The sequence below is a fragment of the Alosa alosa genome, chromosome 17 (assembly GCF_017589495.1).
Source record: "Alosa alosa isolate M-15738 ecotype Scorff River chromosome 17, AALO_Geno_1.1, whole genome shotgun sequence".
Lineage (NCBI taxonomy): Eukaryota > Metazoa > Chordata > Actinopteri > Clupeiformes > Clupeidae > Alosa > Alosa alosa.
In genome coordinates this window covers 23,485,598-23,512,931 of record NC_063205.1, presented here as the reverse complement: position 1 = coordinate 23,512,931, position 27,334 = coordinate 23,485,598, and the positions used below count along the sequence as shown (strand labels likewise).

The window sequence follows — 27,334 nt, the reverse complement described above, 5'->3', positions numbered from 1 at the left end:
CACATGAAGAATGTGAGCTTTCAGTCTCACGGTTTTAGGTTAATGGATATAGTTGCACATGGATATGTGGATTCAATTCATCATGTTTTCTATGTCATTAGATAAAATCAATGTTCAAAAAACTAACATGTCAAAGAACATCGTTCTGGGCTTATAAAAGAGATAAGTGTCTCACAATGTTAATTTCCATGAGAATGGAAATGCGCCATAGTTTATCTTTTTATTTCTTTGCATTGTGCAGGCTACATTCACAAATACATTAGCTTACATAAACAGAATATAGAAACAGGAAAATGTCTTGGATTCACTGTTTATTGCGACAGCAAGATTCTAACTTAAGGTAGCCTTATTAACAGTTAGTGATTTCTATTATCTTGTGCTATATGTGGTTGTCCATGCTGCAGACCCCTATTCAACATGACTCCTAATTTGTTAAAAGATTACAGAATTTAGCTGTATCCAGGGTAACATAGACTATCAACAGTTAATATTTTTCACAGTAGAATCCACATTTGAAAGCCTGGTCATATTAGACTACTAGTTGTCAATTTGTGTGGCTAGTTATTTTGCCTACTTATAGACTCTGTATAATGAAAAAGCTTTGTATGTCTCTTTTCTTCTTTAGTGGCATAGCTGATCTACAAAGCACACAAAGGGGCAAAAATGTACATGCTGAAAGGCAAAGGGAATATTAAAATGTTTTACGCTGGTTTTTGGGTTATGTATTGGTAGACAGCCCTGATAACTTGGCCGACTCGACACACCTGCTCGCTTATCTGCCAGTGCCACAAAGTGAAGTATGCTTTGACACTCTTGTGCGTGTCAGATAACCCCCTTTTGGTTTCAGCCAATCAAATGACAGTGTTTCTTTTACTGTCGTTTTGGCCGTCGAAATCAGTCCAAATAGCACAAAGGAGTTCGCTAAAATATTGGTGGGGACAATTGTTGTCATCTCAAACTATTGATGGAGACTATTACCTAGCGTCCCCACCTAAACAGGCATGTAGCTCAATCAGTAGCTGTGCACTCTTTGACGCAGGAGACCGGGGTTCAATTCCTGCTCACCTGAGCGCCGCTGTTGTTGCAGGCAGCTCACTGCGTCGGGATTAGTGTGTGCTTCACCTCACTGTGTGTTTCACTAATTCACAGATTGGGACGGGATCAAAAGATATATATACTTATACTTTAAACCTATACTCCTATGGTTGTGCAACACACTATTAGGGTACCATCATTTTGTCAATGCCAACATATTATACAATAGTAGTAATACTAATAATAATAGAAAACTAGAGATCAGGTGGAGATATTACACCAGAAGGGATTATTCAGTTAGCCTGACAATTTCTTAAATATGTCACCATTGTACATGAGCAGTAGATATATCAGGACCAGAAGCAAGGCAATGCTCTTCAATAAGTCAAGTTTATTTATATAGTGCATTTCATACACAGAGGTAATTCAATGTGCTTTACATAAACAAAAGCAAACAGTAATACTAAATAAAAGCATAGAAGGGCGATAGTCAAAGAATATGACATAGAAACATGACATTTAGCCATAATCTTCTGTGTGTGTCTGTGGAGGGTGGAGCAGAATTTAGGATGTTGTCTAGATGTTCTCAATTCAATTTCTATCTAGCCTATTCCATGTTTTCATTATCTACCTCCAAAACAAATGTTGAAAGAATGCACAAACTGGAAATATTAAAACACTCTTTAATGGTGTGTTAAATTATCAGGAGAGTGACTACAGCTTTTGACATTTTTTTCCAAAAGGGAAATGCGGATATAGTTTACAAAGCAGAGTGATTATTTTATTATTACTATGCAGTGTCTTACTGTGAAAAAACAGCAATAAATAACCTTTAAAGACCAAAACCTCTAAAGAATGTGTTTGTGTGATTTTATACATTAGTACTGTTGTGAAAAATATTCATGCAAAATAATCGTAATAATCGTGAAATTGTGATTATTCCTCAGACAATTATTGTACCACCAAAATCTCTAATCGTGACATCCCTACACGTAGGGCTAGGGTAGCTGTTGGGTCTTTCTGTGTTTCTTTTCTGTTTGTTGTGAGTTGCGGTAGGCTGTTGGTGTTGACAGTAATACCCTAGACAAAGAAGAGTGTGGGCCTGCACCGCCTCGTAACAGTAGACAGAAAAGAGAGCGCACTGTGTGAGGAGAGGAGGTATTCCCAGAAAAGTTGGATCTTCAGAGCTTATTGAAGATGGAGAGGGATGCCCTTAATCTGGTAGCACTTGGTAGCTTGTTCCACCATTGTGGAACAACAACCACATGAGATTTGATAAAAAAAAAAAAAATATATATTTCAGAAGTATTTTGAAAGACCAGCAAAAGCACAAATGTTTTCTACATAGCGTGGTTTTGTGTGCCTCTGCTGCTGATTGGAGCATTCAACTGAATTAGTCTTCCAATGTTCCACAGAGCCTCCAAGTGTAGCAGAACTCAAAGAGCCTATCCCAGAGCTAGCAGATGCTGACTTCACAGAGGCATGTTCAGAGGGGACTTCAGTTTCGGGTTGAGACGCTTGAGTTTCATAGGCAGAGCTTATCAAGGACGTTATATCGGACGGTCATCATCTCCAACTAAAACACAAGCCAAATGAAAACATGCAACAACATTACATGGTTTTAGGCTAGTCATACAATCCAATATATATATATATATATATATATATATATATATATATATATATATATATATATATATATTAGGGCTGTCAATCGGTTAAAAAAATGAATCTAATTAATTACATACTAAATTAATCGCATATATAATTTTTGCTGAGAAAGTATTTTAAATATTTAAATTCAAATGAATCATTGAATAATCAGCATTAGTGACACTAAAGTTAAAAAACTCTTTTATTCTTATTTTCACTGTTAAAATAATGGCCATAATAATCTATGATATGACCTAATATGCTGAGGAAATAAATTCAAAAGTGCTTCGGGAAGAAGTTTTTTTCACATACAAGGCATTTCAGGCCACAGATATAACCTAGGGGTCACAATGAAAATAAATGAACACTCCCCTCAATGTCAACACTAATTCTTTCCATTGATGTGCGACTTTAGAGTTGACAAACTCCGGTGATATGCAAATTCCTTGCTCCAGACATTGCAGAGGACTTTATTTTAATCAACACTTTATTTTTGTCAGCACCATCAGGCCGTTTTTTAAAAGTTCCAATCAATGATCTAGGCAGCACATTTTCTTCTCTCTCCTTCATTTTACAGTAATGGTTACTAACTAGAGCGGCTCGGGGTCAAAGGTCATACAGAATCGATTAATCTGCGTAATTTTTTTTAATCAGTTTTTTCTCAAATTAATTAATCGAAATTATTCAGCTATTTTGACAGCCCAAATATATATATATATATATATATATATATATATATATATATATATATATATATATATATATATATAAACCAGAAGACAATCAAGGGACATCTAGACTACATGTGAAGAGTGTAGTTCCAAAACACTATATCTCCATTTTTGAAATCATTAATAAATCATATTATTTAATTGTGTATTTCAGGTAATATCAATACAATTGCAGTTGTGTTGTTTTTATTGAAAGATAAATAAAATAGCAATAACCCAATTACAGTTTCCCTAAAATGACTCGGAGAACAACATTTTTAAAAAAGATGATTTATGAAAATCCATTAAAATGGAGGATATAACTCTTCATGTATTCGCCAATCACAGCATTTATGGCTCTTTGAATTCCTAAACTATAAGCCTGAAGGTGTTGCTTGAGGGAGATCAGAAAGACATTCAAGGATACTTTAGACAAATCCTGATTAGAACTGATCAGAATAGATTCCTGCAAGCACAAAAGGCCACATATGATCATTTTCCACTCAGTTGCATACAAAGTGAAAAACAATGTTTTATTAAAGCACGGTATGTACTTCAAGGCAAGTAACAGGGTAACTAAGCCGTCTCATTGAACGGCTAATAAGACCACTGATGTACTCACGAGATACTGTAGGCAGTTGAGATCCTGCATCTACTTATGAATTGTAGTTAAGTATGTTGCATTAAATGATTTTGGATTCTCTTTATATTTAAATGTCATACATACGGCGTGGTGGTGTAGCCATGCTTCGGGCCAGGTCCAACTCTTCGGGCCCTATCATGACGCATGGCGCAACAAGGTGTTCCTAGGTTTTTTAATCAGTTATATGGGTGTGTTTGGGGCGTAACATCATTTTAAACCAATGAGAATGACATCTGTCATTCCTTTATGGCAACGCGCAATATGTCAAATAAATGCATTGGTATTTTGGCATTCAGGGCGCATTTGAAGGAGGCTGCTTATGAGACCGTATGGAATAGTCATTGTTAAACCATGCTTTACTAAAACCTAGCATAGCCTTCATGCATTTGCACTCGTCTATTATTTGAACTCATTGGCAAAGTGAAACTAACTTCACCAAGGAGTCAGTCAACGACAAGACAGTTATATGCAGTTACTTTATTTATTGACTGACAATGGGTTACCACCGAAAACATGGGCTGGAAAAAGCAACACTTACCCTAATGTTGCTCAAATTACTGAATAAAACAACATTTATCCTGCAGAGGAGTTGCTTATATCTTGTGACAGTGCATCTTCAGCTGTGCTCCATACGTGTCTCTCGCCTCTCCCCTAATCACTTTTAACCGTCATTACCAATTTGCAAATGATGGTGAATAACTACTCATCATGAGATGTACAGTATTTCGTAATATCTTTATTCTAAGTATGTTTCCCATTGTAATCGTGCAATTTGTAATGCTTTGCATGGACGTGCGCTGGTGTGCATTCATGAATAATAGAAGGATGGTGCGTGCACCTGCCAATATGACTGTTGACATGCGCTCTTAAAATAGCATATGAACAACTCGCCATTGACTTCTGACCAGGTTTATGTGGTGTATGATAGCGATTTTTAGACAAGGCCCCAGGCACCTCCCTAGGTTGTTAATTGCCACACCCCTGATCGCAATGTTTAAAAAATAAACGTGCAAAATACCGAATTAAGCTTTGCGCGGGTGAATAACGAGCTTTACGCCATGCGCTGGAGTCCAAAATACAGCCCTTCAAGTTGCTCACCGATCGTTGGAACACCCATTCTCCAGGTTTCTCCTTCAGTCTGATTTGCACTGTCCTCACTGAATTCAAAATGACCACCATTTAAAGTGACCATCTCCTCAACCTTTCTAAACAGCTCCTTCACCTGAGTCAAATCCCCTCTGTTCAGATTGTTGAAGATGTGATATCTGTTCCCACATTTCTCCACAAGGCAGCGGAGACTCCTTCACCCTCAATGAACTGCTCAATGTTTTTTTCCTCTAGCCAGTCCCCATTAGTGAACAGCACGATGGTGGAACGCCAGACTCTCTCACTGACAAGCTTCATATGTTTCTGAATAATGTCACTCATGGATTCAGTGACTGACTGATATATGCCTATCACCAGCAAGAAAGCATGCGGCCCTTGTGGACACACTGACGCTTCTTCGACTTTTGCTGCCCACATGCTATCTTCAATGGGCCTGTCAGCTGGCCAGCCTGGAGTATCAACCACAGTGATATGCCTGTTGGTGACCTTCCTAGTTCTCTTTACACACTGGACTGTTCCAGCTATTAAATCAAATTCATTACTATCTAGAATGGTGTTTCCTGCTGAGCTCTTCCCAGCAGATTGATATCCCAGCAGAACAAGGCAAATTTCTGGAGGATGCATATCGCCTACGAACACAACATGAGGGACATTATTGTTAATTCGACATCTTACACACATTTTATCAAGAAAGTGATTTTATAAAGTGTGGAGATTTGTACATCTGACTGATTGATTGATTGAATAAGTAAATAATGATTGATTGTTAGATGGATTGATTGGCAAATGAGACTTTATTTGAATGGTTAGTGCATATTAGGGCTGGGCGATATGGCTGAAAACTGTATCAAGTATTTCATATCAGTCGATATCGATAATTATTGATTTTAAAAAAAAAAAATCTATTTCAGATAAGGACCAGAAGGAAAAAAATTCAATTTAAACACTTTTATTTTAAACTTAACCTCCCTCTGATTTTAATCACCTCATTTATCAATCAAAGCAAACAGGGAAACGAAATAGCAACACAACCATGAAAAACACTAAATAAATGTGCACATAAGTCTGAATGAAAAGCAACACTAGTTGAAGCCTGGAAATATTGTAAACAAAGTAGCTTAATTTGCTAGTTTATCATAGCTTGGGACAGGCCCGTTTGAGAGGCATTTGTTTTAGATGACACACAATTACTTAGACATTTAGTTGTTGCTATCCAGTGCTGGGAGTGCATTCAGTTGGAGTCAACAGTTAGACTAAAGAACTTCAATTTATTTTGTGCGCAGCAAAACCAACAGGGTGACTGCAGATAGATGACACAAGAGTGTACAGTATTAATAAATACAACAACTATCCCTGATAACTAAAAACAATAATTTATTTGAAAGAGAACGCAAAGATAGCAAATTAATAGATGGTTTAAAATTCATGTATGGAGATAAAAACAAGTAACCCATTCTTAAAATTGAGGTTTCTTATGACGGTGGGCATAACATAAGCAATGTAATTTCCATTGTTTTGGATGCAATAAACTTGCAAAATTTGAATTATGCTGTCACTCCTCCACAAGACGTGAGACCCAAAAAGCATTTCTATTGGGGGGCATAAGAGGACAATGTTTTTTACAATGTCTTCTTTCTTTGTCTCCTCAATGCCCCAGTTACTGCCTTTTGCCTTTGCACGACTCCTTATTTTTAGTACATAATACAAAGGTAGAGTACAGTATCTGACAAATAAGGATTAAAGGTCAACTTTAAGCATGATATTTTTTTACATACACACATTTCTTCATCAGGGCAACAAGTCACCAGATCTTCATTGCTCTACCTATAATACATTTGTGTAGACAAAACAAAAAACTTTGAAGTCATTTTTTTCAGTTTGACACTCTGGTCAATTACTGCCTTTTGCCTTTGTAGGGCAGTATGGTTTTGGGAGTTACTGTGAACACAACCCTCTATTTTTTCGAAAAAACAGTCACATTGAGTATAGATATTTATCCACCAAAAATGTCAATAACTCATTTTTGACCAAAAATGCAGTTACTGCCTTTTGGCTTTGTAGGGCAGTATTTCTATCTATCTATACAGTGGGTCCCGGTTAAGTTTGGACAGGTTCCTTCATGAATCACGCACCCCATTTTCTCAGCAGAAATGGCACAAACTGCAGTTGACACAAACAACCACAAGGTGTCACTTGGGAGTTCTGCCACTACTATTTTTGATGCGACTTCACTTACTGCTTCCATGACGCAGATTCCAAGTCAGTCCAAGTTGGTAGAACAATCAGAGAAAATTGAGCCATTACCAAACATATATGATAATACAATAGCGTGAGTTTATATATCTTATCAGGGGCGTCGCCAGCCGATTTTGCCGGGGCTTCAGCCCCGAAGGTTTCGAGTGTAGCCTCGAATGTATTTTGCAAAGTTGACTAACAAATATACCATTATTCGGATCATGCATTGGAACAGTGAGAAGAGGTGGACCTATTTTTCAAATATAAAAGCAGGACATGGGTTTCCTCTCACTCTCCAAAAGACACACAAAAGTGCAAAACATCACAAAACTAACTAAACTAACACGCGCATATTTTTGTATTGCAATCATTGTAGCCTACAGTTGTAACAGCGCGTTACAACTAACCCCGCTCCTGCTATGTGTTGACTACATGTTTCAAAATGGTGTTCATTTTTAGCCTACAAGACGATTATTAGTCAGTGAGCTGCCCCCACAACTCAATCGAAAGACAAGTAGGCCTAGCATACCACATATTTACTTTGATGCCTTCAAAAGACGTTTTTCTGTAGATCTACGTCAAAACACGTCCATACTGACTGGAAATTTGTGGAACACCGTCTCATAGTAATGTGGTTAACTGACCAAGCATGCCTCGATCAACCATCTGCAACTAGGAAAAAAGTCCATGTTACATTTAACCCCGCGTTACTTTGTGCCCCGCGCTGCTCCCCTGCAGCTTTCTGAAGCGGTGTTTCTGAAGCTAATGTAACAACAAATACCACCTTGACGTGAAACAACTTAACGTAGCTTATGGAATGGAAAGATGCAAGTTAGGCCTATGTTTTAAAAACAAATGCTGCGTGAATCACCTTGATCGTGAATGAAGTGTCAATTTTGAACCGCGGGACCCACTGGATATATATACTATATTATTTCAAGTGGTAAATGAAGAGGGGGGCAAGGCTTAGTGTTAATTTTGTACCTATTTTTAATTTAGTCTTAGTCTTAGTCTTGTGACGAAATGTCCTTTTTAGTCTTTGTCATATTTAGTCATTCAAATATCATTTTTGTTAGTCAAGTTTTTAGTCGACTAAAAGTCTCGTCATTTTAGTCTAGTTTTAGTCAAAAAGAAAACTAAAGGTATCTTAGTCTTAGTCAGTTTTAGTCAACACATTTTAGTCTTTTTTAATAACAAATTTTTTCTGATTACCATTTGAGTCAAATAGTGTTTCACACATCTCAATTTTCCAACAATATTGTGTGTCCACAGGGCTACTCGTCTGTTATAATTACTCATTCTGATTTTTTGTCAGTCAGTATGTTTACATGCACAGGTAAGTCGAGCTACAGTTATAGCTCGGCTGGGATTTTGACCATAGACAGTAAAAGATTTGACTGGACCACTGTCATATTAAGTAGACCAGTGTTTCTCAAAGTGTGGTCGGGAATCACTGGTGGTCCGCAAGCTATCCCAAGTGGTCCGTGAGCAGACGTGGTAAAATATAATATAGATCAGTTGTTTGCAATATTGAACCAACTTGTATGTAAAAACAGTTCTGCAACACTGTCTATGTAAGATATGCCAGTTTAAATCATACAGTATGAATCCACACAATAAGCAAAGTGCAAAGACAATAAGCAAGGTGATTCAGTGAGTAGGCCTATAGTGTAGACTAATTATAGGCTACTGTTGAAGTAGGTCTAATCTTTTTTTTTTTTTTAGCTAGGGTTAGTTAAGTGGTCCTGAAACTGAAAAAGTTTGAGAAACACTGTCGTAGACCAAAGTATTAATGTTTTACTCCGCCTAAGCTAGATGGCAATATAAGCCCAAACACAACACATTCCCCAAACAGACTCTCCATCTTAGCCATAGCTAACTTGCTGTGAACTTTCCATATTAGCTTACTTGCTAGCAAACTTTGCATCATCAGTCTAACTAGTTAAATAGTTGACATTACATGATGAACATTTTTCGTATGGACATTCTGGTGGATGTTAATTTGTATGAGAGAAGCTTCAACTTCTGGGTATGTAGCATTGTGACATAAAGCTTAGGTAGTTAGTTGGCTAACTCTGGCAGAAATCTCCAGTGTTCTTGTTCCATGTAGTTTGTGTTGCAGCCACAGGGTTGCAGCAACAGCACGTAGACTAGCCTACAGGAAAGCTGTTGGCATTATGAACTCATTGAATATTTTGAAAGCGTAACAGCTAGATATTCTGTCTTCTCATTTTTGTAGGCGAAAATGAAGAGAGATTTTATCTTAGTTCTTATTTCATGCAAAACATTTTACTCTCGTCTTTTTTCGTCAACAATAATTCATCTTAAGATGGTCTTAGTCAGTGTTTCAGGACATTACTGCAGTCTCGTCATCGTCTCGTCTTAGTCATGAAAAAAAAGGTCGTTGACGAACATATTTCCTCTCGTCTCGTCTGACGAAATTAACACTAGCAAGGCTGGAGAGACCGAGTGCAGCAGGTAATCAGTTCCCAATGCTACGATCACGAGAGCCATATTGCTTTCCTACACAGTTCAACTGATCAAGTTTGAATACATCAAATTGTGTTTTCTACCATTCATTTTGATTTTTGTTCATTTATCCTCTGCTCCCCAAAATAGTTCCAATCAATAGTTGTCAGCCTGCAGCCAAATTGAGCGAGAAGCTATTTTGTGTGCTTTAGTGGTACACTCGTTTGTCCTCACGTTGTCTCACAAAAAAAAATTGAATTTCCCCTTGGGGATCAATAAAGTATCTATCTATCTATCTATAAATAAATGTGACATTATGAAAAAACGCTGCTCTCTTGCTTTGAATGAATAAAATATTCATGTCTGACAGTTCAATGCAAAATGTGGAGTGTTTTGGATGTGCTGAGATATTGGCACTCACAGAATGCCCCTTGTCAAATTAAATATTACTAAATAGGTTGACATGGACATGACTTATGTAAGTTTTTATGAATGCTGTATGCACTCACCCTTCAAGAATGGTGTTCCCTGTTGAACTCCTCTCTGCGTATTTAAATCCCAGCAAAACTATCCTCAGGTTGGAGAGAGGTGTTATCTCTGAGAGAGAGAGAAAGATAAATATAAAGGGAATGAGTAAGGAAAGGTGGGAAAGGGAAAACATCTAGATTTATGCTTTAGACAATGCAAATAATCAAGATTATTTGTAGTTAAAGGCAATTTGTTACATCCAATATACAATAAGCATAGCCTATTTGCCATAGCATAATGCTATTTGCCATAGCATTTGGTCTGGACTCCCTACATTGAGAAGCCTCTATGCCCGCACCATCAAATCATCTGGGCGGGCTTTATACCCCCTGTATAAGATATCGACAGCACAATAACTTAAACAAACCAACAGAATACAGCGATTGATGCATTTCTTGAGAAGAAGGATTTTTTTTGCCTTTTCTCATATATTGTTGCTTTGATTGGTTTACCCAAATTGCGTGCAGAGGCATTTTTTTCACCCTGTATCAATTGAAACATGCCCCATTATCACATCCCAATGGTGCGATACCAGACTCACATTCTACAATAACAAACGCAAAATAGAGGAACCTACTCATCCCTTCCATGAGACGTTCCTTCTGTTTCTTCACCTTCATCATCTCTTCAGCGGCTTGGTTGTCCACTCTCTTCTTCTCCTCCATCTGTTCAGCAATCTTTTGGTCTATATCATAATGATGACCACCATTCCCTGCCACCATTTCCTCAACTTTCTCCAGCAGCTCTTCAACCTGACTCCGGTCGCATCTTTTCTGATTGTTGAAGACGTGATATCTGTTCCCACATTTGTCAATGAGCCAGTGTAGGGTCCCTCCTTCACCCTCAATGTACTGCTCAATGGTCATATTTCCCAGCCAGTCCCCATAGGTGAACAACACCATCGTGTGACTCCACACTCTCTCACCGAGAAGCTCAACGTAACTCTGGTGAAACCCACATCTAGTCGTATGACTAGTAGAAAGACGTGGGGACCCTGATTGCACACAGACTGACTGAGCACAATCTCTCTTCTGAGAATCCCTCCTGAGTACTGTGATGTGTAACAACCCTGCCACCCTGGAGCCTCTACTACAGGGACCTGCCATTCAAACAAACTTATCCATGCCTCTGCACACAAACAGCAGATCTCGGTCCAGGCTGAAACTCCTCTCTGCTGAGGATGGTGTTTCCTGATGAAACACGACACAGCAACACGATTCTGAGATCTGGCAAGAATGTATCTCCTAAACAAGAGAGAGAGCAAGAGAGAGAGTGTGTGAGAGAGAGAACAATGTCATAAAAAACAATATGTATGTGTATTTAAATCAGGGTTGTGCAAAATTCGAATTGCAATTCTGCTTCCTGTTTGCTACCTCAATTGAAATGCAAGTAAAATTCAAGAATTGAATTGGAATTTACTGTAAGAGCCAGTTTCAATTCAATTCTGGAATTTTGCACAAGTCTGATTTAAATGCAGTAAAGCAATTTGTTACACCGCTATACTTCCTGACACTGAGGCCGTCGGCCCAAAGTTGCAAGGGTGATTTTTCCGCTCACAGGCGCCAGGGGGAAGCAAGACGGCCACCATTCAACCCGAAAACCAGTCATATAACCATTCCAATGACTCCGAAGCTGTTAAATGAAGGTAAATTAAGCTAAAAAACCTGCATATTAAGCTAAAAAACCTGCATAGTTTACCTTTAACACATTATCTCACTTTATCCAGACACACAGATAGAAAAGAGTGTCATATCGCTACAATGTATGATAAAACAGTTCAAGTAATTCATTGAATTGATTGGACAATTTCCCCTTCAGTGGGGAAATCACAACCAGAAATCAATACATTGAGCTACTGTTGGTAATACTTATCACATCATAAACATATAAAGAGTTTGGTTCTAAAACGCTATATCAGCGCTACACAGTTGATATTTAGTACAACTGTAATTAGGTATTGTTATTCGATTTAAAACCACACAACTGCAATTTGATTGATATTACTTGAAATACAAAATTAAATAGCTTGACTTTTTAATGTTTTTAAAAACGGAGATGTAGCGTTTTGGAATCAAACTCTTCATATGTACGTTACCTTTTAGAGAGCTTTCTGGGCCTCTTTGCACAATCTTCATTCTTTCCTCTGCCTTCACCTCCTGAGACTTCTGCTTCTCCTTCTCTCTCTTCTGCGCCTCCAAAACCTCTCTATCCATCTCAAAGTGAGTGCCCCTGTTTCTGCTTTCTATCACCATTTTGTCAATCTTCTCCAGTAGGTCTGTCACTTGACTATCATCCTTGTCGGTGGTGTTTAGGACATGATATCTTTCCCCACATTTCTCTAAAAGCCGCCGGAGCACCCTTCCTTTAACCTCAAAAGCTGACTCTGTCAGAGGTTTGTCGGTAATGAACAGAACTAGAGAGTGGCTCCAGACAGCTTCACCCAAGACAGCTACGTGATAAGACATGGCATTCCACTTGCTTAACAACCATGGGAGTGGTCATAAGAACCATATATTCATAATATCTCCATGCTTGGGTGGCACCAGAGTAACCTGCCGGCCAGCTACCTCTCCCTGCCTCTTCACACACTGCAGAGTGACTATGTTAGAATCACATTCCTCTCGGCCCAGGATGATGTCTGCTGCTGAAGCCTTTCCTGCCAGTCTGTCCGACAGCAGCACAATCCTCATGTCTTGGAGATCAGTGGCCCTCCCTGCTGAAGAGAAAATTATAACTTAAACATCATGTACATAGAGCATCTTAATAGTGTTACTAAGTCATATACTGTATAAGGCACCAAGCCATTAAATAATTAGCATTGGCCAGTGCTAGGGTAGTGACTAAGGAGTTAGGCTAGCATCCAGTAGCCTGTAAAGTTGTGGGTTCAATTCCTGGCTTCCACCGTTGTGCCCATAAGCAAGGCACTTAACCCTGAGTTGCTTTGGGGAGAATATTTTTGTACATTTTTTTTGCTTGTGGCTTGTAGGCCTATCATGCATTAGCCCAGTGATACAGACATGGCACCTATACAGTAGGCTATTCGTAACTAGGCTGTTTAATGGATTTTGTTGTACTAACAGAGGCAAATATCAAACATCGTAGCACACTTAAAACATTTATTTAGCTCTTGCTGGAGTGAAAGCAGAACATGGGCTGTAACTTGCGCAAACAAATGGATTAGGGGGATGATCTCCATCTCCGTTCATCAAAAGCTATGATTTAGCTAACCCATTCGCACAAAACATAATTCTGAAAGGTTTCCTCCATTGTTAACGAGCGACATTTCTCCATGTGGGGTAGGCCTAGTAGATAGATAGATAAATAGATAGATATACTTTATTGATCCCTAGGGGAAATTCAAGGTCACAGTAGCATACAGACAACACACACACACATTCAATAACAGCAGAAAAAGTAATACCCAACTAAGCAATAAGGACTGTAGAAGCTAAAGAATATACTAAATAAAACTTAATCAATTCTAAAAAACAGTATCCACATAGTGGGTGAATAATCAATCATTGCAATGACTGAAGCAGGGACTGAGCCTGTGGTTCTCAGTGCATAAGGTAAGGTAAGGTGCTCTGTGTGAATGAGTGTCATGGTGATGGTGCAAATGAGTAAGTCAAACAGTGCAACAGTGCAAGAATAAAGTCTATATATCTATATATAAATAACTATATTAAGAAAAGGTATGTGGCATGGAGGGAGGGTTGTGCATATGTGCTAATACAGCACGCAAACAGTGAGGCAGAAGACAAATGTAAAGTGACTAGTGGACAGACAGTTCAAGACATTGGAGGTGGTGAAGAGGCAGACAGACTATGCGGAGAAGTCTCTCTCCTCTTCCCTTTAGTGGCCATATACATACTAAAGGCCTTTATTAAATTTCCCCCGGACCCCCACTGACATGATCCACACCCAGGGATGGGCACAAATACATCAAAATGTATTTCCAAATAAAACACCAAATACCCACCTTAAAAATGTATAAAAAATAAGCTACAAAATACAGCAGCCATAAAATATATCAAAATAAAATACTGTATTTTTGTATTTTCAAAATACTACTAAATACTTCTTTCTAAAAGCGTTTTTTCGTCTATGCCTTCACTTATACACCACCTGGAAAAACATCTGAAAGCAGGAGACTCCTTCCATAATAAGTCAACAGATTATATATGCTGACCCCTAATGTTAGATATCCCAATATAAACCTCTGCTAGGGTCGGCACCAGTGAGCAACGGATGGGGTGGAGGCGGGGTGTTGGCATGAGCACTGACCTCACCTCACTTTTATTAGTTATTTTTTTGAAATTGCCATAATAAAGAGCATCCTTCGAGCCTTTTGGATAACTGAAACAATATGATCATAGGGGAAAATAGTGCAAGAACATAGTATTGTAACAAACTGCAAGGTTGTCTCAAAATGGTCTTTATTGGTTACGCACCAAAACACACGAACGTCATCACACAGGCAACACAAGGGAGGTCAATTAAACAAGCACGATACACAAACAGGGTAGTCACATACAAGTCACATACAATACACGGGGTAAACACATGAGGTACAACATAAAGAAAGACTATACCAGCTAACACATACATGACAAGGTAAACGCAATTACTCATACTAAAACCAACATCAACATTACACACACACACATACACTGCACAGCATTATGGGAGTTCAGTCATGAACCAGCTAGGCTCAGTTCACTACACAGCCCCCCGAGACTTAGTCTATGTCCCTTTGACTCAAGTCTTACCCTACGTCAGTCCATGAGCCTGGCTGCGACGCGACGCTGTCGCGGCGGTGACTTCCGGGGACGGCTGCACAGTGACCGGTGTTAGAGCCACAGCTCCATTGTCGCCAAGGTCCACAGAAGCAGTGTCCAAGTCTCCACGACCCTCAGCTGAGGCCAGGGGTCGATACGGGGCCAGTCGATCACGGTGGAGAGCCACAACTCTCCGACACTTAATCAGTCTCACACCATAGACCACGCCAGACAGCTTCTCTAAGACATCGCGTCGGCCCGACCACTGGCTAGTGAGTTTCGGGGAAATGCCTTTCTTTCTCTCCGGGCAAGTACACCCAAACTTTAGCGCCGGTTTGGCACTCCTGGCCGCAACAGCGCGTATCGTAAGCTCGCTTTTGACGTATTCCAGCTTCACTCATAGCCTGCCTGGCCAACTCGTGTACTCCTTTCAGTCTCTTGCGTAGCTGCTTGTAGTATTCCAGCCCTGGCTTACCTCCAATCTCCGCTTCCGGAGGCGAACCAACACCAAGTCCACCGGGCGTGGCTCTCGCCCGAACATCAGAGCTGCCGGTGTGCATTTCGTTGACTCTTGCACCGCTGTGTGATATGCCCAGAGCACCAGGGGCAAGTGTAAGTCCCAATCCTTTTGTCGGCGGTCGGCCAATATGGCCAGCTGCACTGCTAGCGTCCGATTAAACCGTTCCACTAGCCCGTCGCTTTGTGGATGCAGAGGTGTCGTTCTCGTTTTCCGGATGCCCATGCGCTGGCAAACCTCAGCAAACACCTCCGCCTCGGAATTCCGAATACCAGTCTGTCCACTGTCGTCTGGGCGCTCTGATCTGGCAGTGCATACGCCTCCGGCCACTTAGTGAAATAGTCCATGGCTACGAGCACGTAGCGATTTCCCCGCTCTGTGACTGGCAGTGGGCCAATGATATCGACGGCTACCCGGCTCCATGGGAGCCCCGACTGCGTATTGCTGCAGCGGGCTGCGGTGAGCGCCGCTGTGGGCCCTTCTTCGCTGTGCAGGCGTCACAGCAGTGAACATGCAATTCAACGTCCAGCCTGCATCCCGGCCAATAGAAGCGGCTTCTCAGCCGACGAAGCGTTTTTGCAATGCCGAAATGAGCCGCCCCCACTGCCCCATGTACCTGTTCCAGTACACAGGCTCGTAATCCAGCAGGAGCTCGCCAGTGTCTATACAACAGTCCTTGACGTGCTACTATTCCCGGCCACTGTGAATAAATCGCTTTGGTCTCTGGATCGAGTGCTGATACGTCAGTCCATGGCGGTCGCTGACCGGCTTCAATCCATGACCACACTCGGCCGAGCGTGGCGTCCTCTGCAGTGCCGTGTTGTGCCGTTGGGCTGCGGTGCGCTGTCTCCGGTCTCTCGATCACTGTAGCTGGTAGCGGAAGGCGGCGAGACGACCTCGGGTGCTGCTGGTGAGCGTTGACTCTCTTGCTGGCGTGAAGCTGGCGAGTGGTGGCTCTCTTGATGGCGCGGTGCTGGCGAGCGTTGAGTCTCTCGCTGGTGTGCTGCTGCTGGAACCGTTTGCCGTAGAGGTAGGTTCGAAAATGGCGCACTGCCACCACCACAGCCAACAGTTCTCTGCAGGTCACGCAGTAGTTCTTCTCCGCTCGGTCCAGTGAGCGGCTGAAGTATGCGACCACCTGCTCGCCTGCTTGAGAGAGGACAGCGCCGACGCCCACGTCGCTGGCGTCGGTGTCCAGGATGAACGGCAGTTGAGGGTCAGGGAAAGCGAGCACTGGGGCCTCACATAGCGCCCTCCGCAGCCACCGGAATGCCGCGTTGCACTCTCGCGTCCACTCGAAGAGCTGGCCTTTGTGCGTCAAAAGATGCAGCGGGCTGGCGACTGTAGCAAAGTCCCGGATGAAACGCCGGTAATATGACGCCAGGCCCAGGAAGCCCGCAGCTCAGCACCATCGCGGAACAGGCCAACGCCTCACCATCTCCACCTTAGCTGGGTCGGTGGCCACTCCGGCGGCCCCCACGACATGGCCCAGGAATCCGGTTTGCCTCCGGAACAGGTGGCACTTTTTCGGGTGCAGTTTGAGCCCAGCACCCCCCGATATGGCGTCGAACACCTTTTCCAGACGCCCTATGGCACCGTGAAGTCTGTTGCATGACACAGGATGTCGTCCAGGTAAACCACGCAGCATGTTCGTGGATTGCCCGCCAGGACACGCTCCATCAGCCGCTCAAAGTTAGCTGGCCTGTTGCATAGGCCGAACGGAAGTACCCGGAACTGCCACAGCCCTTGCCCGATGGTAAACGCTGTCTTCGGGCCGAAGCTTCGGGCTAGCTCAATCTGCCAGTAGCCACTGGGCGTAAGTCCAGCGAGCTAAACCAGCAGGAGCCGGCAATGCTGTCCAGCGCATCGTCACGCGGCGGAGCGGGTAGGAGTCTTTCCGGATTACCTGGTTGAGGCGCCTGTAGTCAACACAGAACCGCCACGAGCCGTCCTTCTTCCGGACGAGTACAGCCGGCGCAGCCCAGGGACTACTGCTTGGCTCTATCACTCCTGCCACGCGGCCATTTCCTTGATCTTTCTTCAGCTGCTTGTCGTTTGGCGAGTGGCGTTTATGAGGCTGAAGTCGGATGGGCCGAGCATTTCGGTGTCGATATCGCGGTTGGACCAGGCTCGCTTGGTGCAGTCCTCATCTCTTGCAGCTTAAGATGTCGGTGTGCGCTGCTAGTAGTCTCCGCACCTGGCTACCCTGTGCTTCACTCAGTCCCTCACAGCTACGAGTGCAGAGTTCATTTACGGCTTGCCTTGTCTCTAAAGAGGGCCGCGCTATCTGAGCGGAGAGTGGTGTTTGCTCAACCCGCTCTCTTGGCTCCTCCCTGGTGAGCGTGAGCTGAGCAGTGGGCCCTCAGCAAGCCGGACCTGGATGAGACCTGTTGTTTTCGCGGGCTTGAGTTTGGCGGGCTTTGTGTGGGAGGGGCTGAGTCTGGTATGACGAGTACTCTTTGCGAAGTTCGGGCTTCCCTGCGGACTTGTGTGGAGCGAGTTGGAGAGTTCTTCGTCGCGCCAGCTCTCCGCACTTCATGCTCTGTTTTCCCCGCCGTGTGCAACACTACGCTGCTCATCCCCAAGTGTAGTGTGAACTGGGAAATGTCCACCACAGCCCCCCATTTCTCTAGCACGTCCAGGCGAGAATGTAATCATCCTGAATGCTAGCCAACCGCCCCGGCTGGGCCGTCTCACCATTGATGCACAGGCAAACCACTTTTTGTCCATACAGTTCCGCTCACTCTCCGGTAACTGTTGTGATGCGCATTTTTGTCTTTTCCCAGCCTCTGGGTCTGGCTACCAGCGTGCCGGGTAAGAGACCGGGGTGCACAAGCGAGATGGTGGAGCCAGTATCGATCAAAGCGTGACACCGAGTCCCATCAAGCGTGCAGTCCACATACAGTCCTCTGGTTTGGCCGAGCCGGCCCAGCCGTATGCAGTCCATCGCCCCTCCCGCCGTGACACCTTCTTCTAGTAACTGGGGCGCGAGCGTGAGGGGTGCCGGGGCTGGGCAGTACCACGCGATGTGTCCCGGCTCGCCACACCGGTGGCATCCGTCTCCGCTGGCCGGTCTCTTCCACTCGCGTGGGCGGCGTTGTGGTGGCTGTGCCGTGGTCTGCCGCGTCACCTCCAGTTCCTCCCCGTCTTCCTCCATCGATGTCTGGCGTACGCAATGCCTCGACTGTGTTGTCCACCCGTTCGGCTTCCGCGAGCGCCACGGACAGAGAGCTGGGGGCGCTCAGGCGAAGGTGTTCTTTTAGCCACTCTGGGTGGATGCCTCGCACGAACGCTTCCAGTGCCATCTCTTCATGTAGACCCTGGCTGTACGTTGGGTAGCCCCGCCCGGGCATACAGCTACAGGTCAGCCAGCGAACTTGCCCAGTCTCTCGGCCCCAGGTGTCGCCCGCCTGGAAGCGGGTTGTTCTCTGGCATCGCTGATGAAGATTCTCTGGCGAATCGTCGTTTTGCAGAGCTGCTTCGATTGCGGTCCAGCTTACTTGCTCCGCCGGTGGCAGGTCTTCTAATACTTGTAGCGCTTCCCCCTCCAGAGCCAACGCCACCTGTACGCCCGTTCTCTCCGCCGACCGGAGCGGGTTCAAGTGGCGGGATGCTGCCATCAGCCCGGTTCGTCTCCTCCTGTGGCCGGGGGCGGGTTTCTTCGTTACGGTCACGCTGCAGGCTGGCTCCGTCTGCTGGGCCCAGCAGGTGGCCATGGGCGAGCGCGCTGTCGAAGAGCCGTCTTGGCAGGAAACTCATCATCGCCAGGGCATCAGTTGCAGCTTTCTCCTCCCGTCCAGTAGGGGTCGTCATCCCACTTCTGACACCAATGTAACAAACTGCAAGGTTGTCTCAAAATGGTCTTTATTGGTTACGCACCAAAACACACGGTCACAAAGCAAACGTCATCACACAGGCAACACAAGGGAGGTCAATTAAACAAGCACGATACACAAACAGGGTAGTCACATACAATACACGGGGTAAACACATGAGGTACAACATAAAGAAAGACTATACCAGCTAACACATACTTGACAAGGTAAACGCAATTACTCATACTAAAACCAACATCAACATTACACACACACACACATACACTGCACAGCATTATGGGAGTTCAACCACCAGCTAGGCTCAGTTCACTACAGTATTTATAGTCTAGTGTTTAATAGACTAGCACACAGCGTTTAATAGAATAGGTGCATGGGCTACAATACAAGTAAATAGGCTATAACAGACTCACCACTAGCAGGCCTAGGCTACAGCTGAGTGCAACATTTCATCATCACTGTGTCTTTCCATTCATTTTGAAATGTTCTTGTAAGATCCTGCTCAAAAGCAAATTGCACATACTGTAGGGCCTTCTGATGATATTGCAACATTGAACGTAGGCTATGTGATCGCTCGAATATGTTCTTAAAGTACAGAACTAATTCTAACACATTTACGATTTACGAAGTGGCTAGGCAGAGGCACCAAATGTAATGAAAAGTTTAAGAGCAAACAGGACACTCGGCATGGCTTTTAGTATTTTGTGCTGCTCTGACAGTCCACTTTTATTGACTGTTAGTCTACTGTTTTTGAGTTTGGAGATGTACCGACTTCACAACTATTGCACTTCTGAGCCTGTTGGTGTAATAGATTGCCCACTATGAATGAGTGACAATAACAAACAATCCACACTCTAAAAAATACTGGGTTATTTTCTCAACCCAAACGCCGGGTTGAGGCTGTCAGGGCATTTTGTGGGGTTGTTTTTACTCATGTTGGGTTATTTTCTGTAACCCAGCTTGTTGGGTTGATTGTTTAGGACAGCGCCCCTCCTCTCTCCCACCTGACGTGGAGTACACTACCCAGCACCTGGGTGACTTTAACACAGCTGCATAGTTATTTGAGAGTTTGAAAAAACATCGTTATTCTTCCAACCGTCCAGTCCACCAGTTGTCAGCATGCAATGGAAATCAGGCGATTTCGTAAGGTATGTATCTTTAACATCTTTAAAAATGTTTTATCCAGACGGATTTTAAAAGTCCACCCAGAGATGTAGAAGCTACCCTTCATGATATGAATGGATATTCTGCCTGCCAATTTCATTCCGCCTCAAACAGGTTAACAATCGTGTCATTCATGCTAACTAACGTTAGCTAACATTAACTTACAATTACTGTTCATGTTAAATATACACAAAGACAGACTCATAAAAACACAGTTCTTTGTTCACTGGGTATGAACTGCTGACAGAAACAAAACAAACTTTTACAACGAACTAAAATGAGCATACCAAGCTGGTTAACATTAGCAGACCATATAGCTAGTTCTAGCATCAATGCTAATTAAATATGCTTCGTGGTGGTTGTAGCCTAGACTGTGGTTGCAGCTAACGTTTGTCAGCTAATATTAGCCAACACAGTTGAAGTAATGTTAGTCTCTTCACAAGCCACACGTACGGTAATAATAATGGCAAACAACATCTTATTAATTCATTCAGGGTAGCTATATATTATAGCCATGTAACTTAACGTTACTGGGTGTTTTTGGTTGTAGCAGAGAAGACGGGCTCTGGTTGTAGTATCAGACAGTCATTTAGATAACGTTACGGGTAACGTTAGCATCTAGAACTAGAAGCTACAAGTTGTTATAACTCCATAGGTGGTCATGGTTTCCGAGTGTGTTGCGCTAATATTTTGTCTCCTGGTGGATTTTTAATGTTTGTCAACATCATTCAATGATAATGGTTCATGAAAACCTTGATATAAAGTTCTGTAAATAAGTGATTAATGCACTCTTTTTTTCCCCTTTGATTCACAGGGGTGATGCCCAAAACGGACGGTGGAATCTGCCTGCCTTCATGGAAGTATCACAAGCTTTTTCTAGCCATCTGTTCAAAAAATAAACTGCCAAATAAATAAATGTCGAACTTTTTTATTTCATTGCATGGCTATTGTTGCCCATTGGATGGATTATAAAACATTATATTGTAACATTAATGATTTGCAAACATTTATTTGAATTATTATCAATTAATAGTGATTGGATTAAGGAGAAAAATAAGATACTCAGAATAACCCATAAATTAGGTCAGCATAACCCAGAAATTACAGTGAAAATAATATAAATCCTGGGTTGTATAAGAGAGCCTACCCAACAATTATGTAGGTTTAACCTAACAGTTTTGTTACGATAACCTAATGTTTGGGTTAGACTATCAACCCGAACAACCCAATTTTCGGGGCTAATATAACTCAGTGCTGAGCTCGACCACTATTTACCCAGTGGATGGGTTGAAATTGGGTTGTTTTTAACCCAATGTTTTTTAGAGTGCAAATGGATGGCTTATTTAAGAATTTAAACTAGGTAGCATTTAACCTGTTAAGTTATTTAACACCATCACAACCACACTTATGGTGAGTTTCATCACAGTTGAATACTTTTGTATACACCTGAAACTGGTGTGTGCACAACTCTATCAATGTAAATACAAAAAAATAAAAAATAAAAATAAAAAATCAGGGGCCGTATTCACAAAGCCTTTTATCTTACCACTAGGAGTACTCCTAAATCGCACTAAAAGATTTTAGCTAGGAGTTTTCTCTTAAAAGTCTGAGAATGCGTGCGCTACACAAGTAGTGCGATGGACGGAAGATGATAAATAACTGAATAAAAAGGCCTAGCCTAAATGAATAAGGCAAAACAAATAGCCTAGTAGCCTAATGAAACATATGGATTGATGCAGTAGGCTAGGCTATCTTTGCAACATTATTAAATTAATATGTCACCATATGCCTACGTTTGCAAAGAGGAGAACATTTTAATTTAATTCACAATGAAACGTTACATTTAATTTACATGTTGACAATGAGTAGTTTTGGTAGTTGTTGGTGGCGTTATAGCATCCCTTTTATGCCTAGCCTACAATGCAAAATTGTTCCCTCGCGATTGGAAGCTCCTGTTGCCGCATACCCATTTCAAAACATCGCAACGTGAAATGCCACAAAAACCTGTTTGTGAATAGGTCTTAGTGAGTTAGGAGTCCTCTTGACTTCGTTTATCTGTCCCAGACTTAGGTGCTACTTTTAGGTCTAAAATGCTTCGTGAATTACTTTTAGTGAAAAAAATTAGGACTCCTAAAGTTAGGAGTGACACGCCCATTATTTTTAGGAGTTGCTCCTAAATTCGCCACTTAGGAGCTACTTTTAGCCTTAAAATTCTTTGTGAATACGGCCACAGGTTGTCACATTAATACCATTCAATCAGTTAACCGACACATCGGTCAGTTCGTCAACACTATTGGAGTGGTCGCGTTTCCATCCGCTGTGCACTAGCCTACTATTGGTGTGCGCATTGAATTACTGTATGGAAATGTCAAGCGTTTTCAATCAGGAGTACTGAATCGAATGGTTGAAAAAGCATTACAAGCAACATCTGTTGTTTTTGTATTGACACGCACTACTCGAGGCTATGTTCTTGGTTTACTTTCAGTTTCATATTGACTCAATTCGTCTTTTAAAAAGTTGCATAACGCTACCGTGTGTGGACTTTCACAACGTGTTAGTTATAGTCAATTAAATGTCAAAACAGAAAAGTCCATTATGCTTACAGAAATGAGAATATCCACGAAGGGTCACAAAGTGGTCTGATGCCTAGTTTTGGTGGTGATTTCCCGTCTCTGCCAAGTGACGTTTCCTTTCACGCTATTAAAGACACAGTACAGCATAGGCTAAATAAGAAAGCTACAGTATACTGTAGGTCATTGCAGGGCTCTCTCTTTCTGTGATCTCTCTCACACAAACACACTGAGTACATGAACAGTATGCAGTCAGATATTTTAAAACAAAACCTAAAAATATTTTTACATGCTAATTACATAGTTTGTTCTTGTTCCTATTATTAACCTAATGCAACTTCAAGCACCTACACATGTACACACACACCCACACCCACACATACATACACAAGATACACAGCGTTAGAAATATGTTCAAGGGAGATGTTCTTCCCCATAATATGTTGTATAATAATATATCAATAAATCCTCCTCTTCCAGGGACGGACTGGGACAAAAAAAAGGCCCTGGACTTTCTTCCAAATAGGCCCACTTCCATACATAGTACAACCTTGCTGTCTCACATACTATGCCAGTCAAGGTCAAAAATGGTAATTATTGATTGGGTGCTGCTGGATAATTTGGGCCCCATGACATCGTTTTCGGCCTCCCAAAGGCTAGGGGGGTTCGGGGGCATGCTCTCCCGTGAAGACATTTTGGAAAATAGCCCCTTAAATGATGACTTCTAGTGAATTTTGTAGAAACTAATTGATAAATTGACTTAAAATATATTACATGCATTGATAGCATATTACAATACAGCCTATAAAAACCTACACATGTTCTTATATTAACTCATTTTAAGCAAGTCTATTGGGAGTTTACTGTTTTTCTCAATTGTTTACACACAAAAAATAGTACTTAACAATGACCACAACATGTAACTCATGCACCAACCCCCTGAACCAATTCTGCTAAACTACAAACTTTACACTCAAATTGCATTTGTAAAACACACTTTTTTCACAACACTACACACAATTCTCTGCATTTGGCACAATTTCCATGAAGAAAATCTCCTGTTTTCACAAGGAACACACTGGAATTCAAATTCTAAAGTGAATTGCCCTACTATGCACACTGACTCATCACATGGGCAAACACCTGTCACACAGTTTTACAATTAGCAATCAGAGCTTTAGCATAATGCTTGTAATATGGATGAGGTGCTGTGGCCAGACCAGAAATAACATTGTTTTGAATGTAAAGTTTCAACACTGCTCAAACCATAGAGAGCGGTGAAATGCTATAAAGGCTGCATCATGTTTCCTATAGTGTGTCATTGAAAACGCGATGGCGCACATGTTTACTTTTTTGGATGACAATGACAACTGGTAGTGAGTGACATAGGCCTACTGATAGCTTTGATAGATTAAGCTTGAGTGACGCATAATTGTGGAGACCTAGATGGTAGCCCTACTTGGCCTATGAGCCACTGAGCCAGGAAGGATGGACGGCCGTTCTGGACTTTTCCTGAACGCACAGATTGCCAATCCGCCCCTGTCCTCATGTCCTTTCTACCATTTATCAATCTATTATTTCCTTCTCTCTATATCATATTCTCTCTCTCTCTCTCTCTCTCTCTCTCTTTCCCTCTCTCTCTCTCTATCTGTCTCTCTCTCTTTGTCTTTCCCCTCTCTCTCTTTCTCTTTCTCTCTCTTTCTCAGCCTCCTTCTGTGTTTGGCTGTGAATGATAATACATCACTCTGGAAGCTGACAAACTGCATAACGATCATTACACACATAAACCTCATGACACACATCACACACACACACACACACACACACACACACACACACACACACACACAGGAAAACATGATACGGATGTGAACACATACACGGTTAAACAAGCATGCACATCGTAAACACACAGGCACACACTCACACAAAGTAGAAATCATGACACAAATCATGATTCATCATCTAACCCGTATAAATATATCTCTCTCACACACACTCACACACACACACACACACACACACACACTCCTCCCAGCTCATTTAGCACCTCTTTTACTGCTTCCTTCACACCCGTCCGGCAGACGTCCTGCCGCTAGGCTAAGATTAGGCTCCAGACAGACCGCAAGGCTTACAGGCCCATGAAAAGGCTATGGCCAATAAACATCATAGCACAGGTCCGCCTGAGTGTGTCTGTGTCTGTCCCGTGTGTGTATGTGTGTGTCTGTGTGTGTCTGTGTGTGTCTGTTTGTCCCGTGTGTATGTGTGTGAGTGTGTGTGTGAGTGTGTGTGTGTGTGTGTGTGTGCATGCTTTCCCTCCTTTAAGTGCTTAAGCACAGAAAAACACCTCAAACATTCAGTAGCATCAGAGAAGGCAGAGGAGTATAGTGAAGCTTTCACTGTTAGTGCAAAAAATGTATCGGCTCTGTGTGTGTGTGTGTGTGTGTTTGTCTGTGTGTGTGTGTGTGTGTGCTGTGAGATGAGGTTCTACTGAATCCCTGGTCGCACCTTTAAAAGCTGGGTCACTTGCATGGATCACATTGCCATCTGCAGGCTAAGTAGCCCTGAGAGGACAAAATTCACACACACACACACATGTGTGTGCGTGTGTGTGTGTGTATGTGTGTATTCACAAGGTTGTGTGCGTATGTGAGAGAGAGATCTGCAAATATCTAACAAACATCTATCTACAGTTGTAGAAATCAAGTTGCCACTGCTTAATTCATGTGGGCAAACTGGGCATGCTAATGACTATCTTCTGGTGATAGACATCTTTGTATTTAATTTTTCCATTTTGTAAGAATCTCTCTTTTCCAAGGCCATTTATAGCTTTGACCTTATTAGGGGTGTAACTGTAGTCAAAAATCACAGTTGATTGATTGATTGATTTTATTTTGACCACTTATATGTAAAATACTCTGGGCCAGATGTACGTACATTTGCGAACGTAGCGTTATCAGCGTAATGGACAAACCGCAGATTGCGAACGCTGTCAGACAAAAGTTTCCATCGTATTTATCAAAATAGGATAAGATAAGATAAGATAAACAGCAATCACATATAAGTAAGTATAAATACTCTTTTGATCCCGTGAGGGAAATTTGGTCTCTGCATTTATCCCAATCCGTGAAACACACTCAACACACAGTGAAGTGAAGCACACACTAATCCCGGCACAGTGAGCTGCCTGCAACAACAGCGGCGCTTGGGGAGCAGTGAGGGGTTAGGTGCCTTGCTCAAGGGCACTTCAGCCGTGTCTACTGGTCGCGGTTCGAACCGGCAACCCTCCGGTTACAAGTCCGAAGTGCTAACCAGTAGGCCACGGCTGCCCACATACATGCAGGACAACGATCACATACAAGCAGGACAACAATCACATACATGCAGGACGACAATCACATACAAGCAGGACAACAATCTCATACATGCAGGACATAGCTCTGATACAGGGAGAAAAAAGCCCTTCAATTAAAAAAAACAAAAATAAAAAACATTTTAAAATGTATGTTTCCTTCCTTCCTTCCTAACCCGCTTCCCTGATGGCAGTAGCTCGTATTCGGTATGGAGAATTTTGTGTGCCTGGTTTACCATCACTTTTTCAAAAATGGATTGAAGGGTAATTTCTTCTATTCATTACTTTCATCACTGTTTTTACTAATCGTTAAAATAGTGTAATCTGCGCCTTTCTCTACCTTTCTCCGCCCATAAACGCAATTTACGAACGTCCACAACTGAACGGCAGAGCCTACATACAAGCACAGTTGAATGAATTTAACTGATGACAACATTAAAAAGAATCAAACGTATAGCGATCATGAAATAATACCATACATGATAAGATGTCAACAAGCAGGGAGATAATGAAGATCAGTAGTTCTACTCAAACTACTTGTGCACGTAGGCTATGGAAGATTGGTCCAATCTAGCAAGTAGGAAAGTTTAAGTGAATGACGTGAAAGTGAAAGTAAGACATTCGAAAGGCCAACGAAAGTTAAGGTTGATAGTAAGCTACAAATACTTACAAAACTGGTGCTCTAAATTGCAATTCTGTTGTCTTTGAAAGGTTCTCTTATTGACGCATTGAATTGCAAT

The 27,334-nt window shown here is 42.2% G+C and overlaps 1 protein-coding gene across 3 annotated transcripts; it reads right to left on the bottom strand.

Annotated features, from left to right (window-relative positions):
• Positions 1–1,425: 1,425 nt before the first annotated feature.
• Positions 1,426–23,356, bottom strand: LOC125310250 (GTPase IMAP family member 9-like). 3 transcript variants are annotated; one of them, XR_007196276.1, is made up of 5 exons: positions 23,276–23,356; positions 12,476–13,093; positions 10,958–11,624; positions 10,362–10,449; positions 1,426–2,611 (listed from the first exon to the last, which is right to left on the bottom strand). XR_007196276.1 is itself a non-coding variant. In XM_048267473.1 (4 exons), exons 2-4 carry the CDS (start codon positions 11,484–11,486, stop codon positions 2,602–2,604), a joined length of 627 nt encoding a protein of 208 aa, XP_048123430.1. In that variant the 5' UTR covers positions 11,487–11,624; positions 11,884–11,920; the 3' UTR covers positions 1,426–2,601. The 3 variants fall into 3 exon arrangements, 1 of the variants encoding a protein (XP_048123430.1); XR_007196275.1 differs by having other exon boundaries at positions 12,476–13,096; positions 23,276–23,347; XM_048267473.1 differs by lacking the exons at positions 12,476–13,093; positions 23,276–23,356 and adding an exon at positions 11,884–11,920.
• Between the last annotated feature and the right edge of the window lie 3,978 nt (positions 23,357–27,334).

What these genes read in the sequence shown, in the direction of transcription:
- LOC125310250 (XM_048267473.1), bottom strand. Translation starts at nt 11,486, where the DNA reads ATGGCAGGTCCCTGTAGTAGAGGCTCCAGGGTGGCAGGGTTGTTACAC. An exon ending in ACGTCTCATGGAAGGGATGA is followed by an intron (nt 10,450 to 10,957) that starts GTAGGTTCCTCT and finishes TCTCTCTCTCAG; the next exon opens with AGATAACACCTCTCTCCAAC.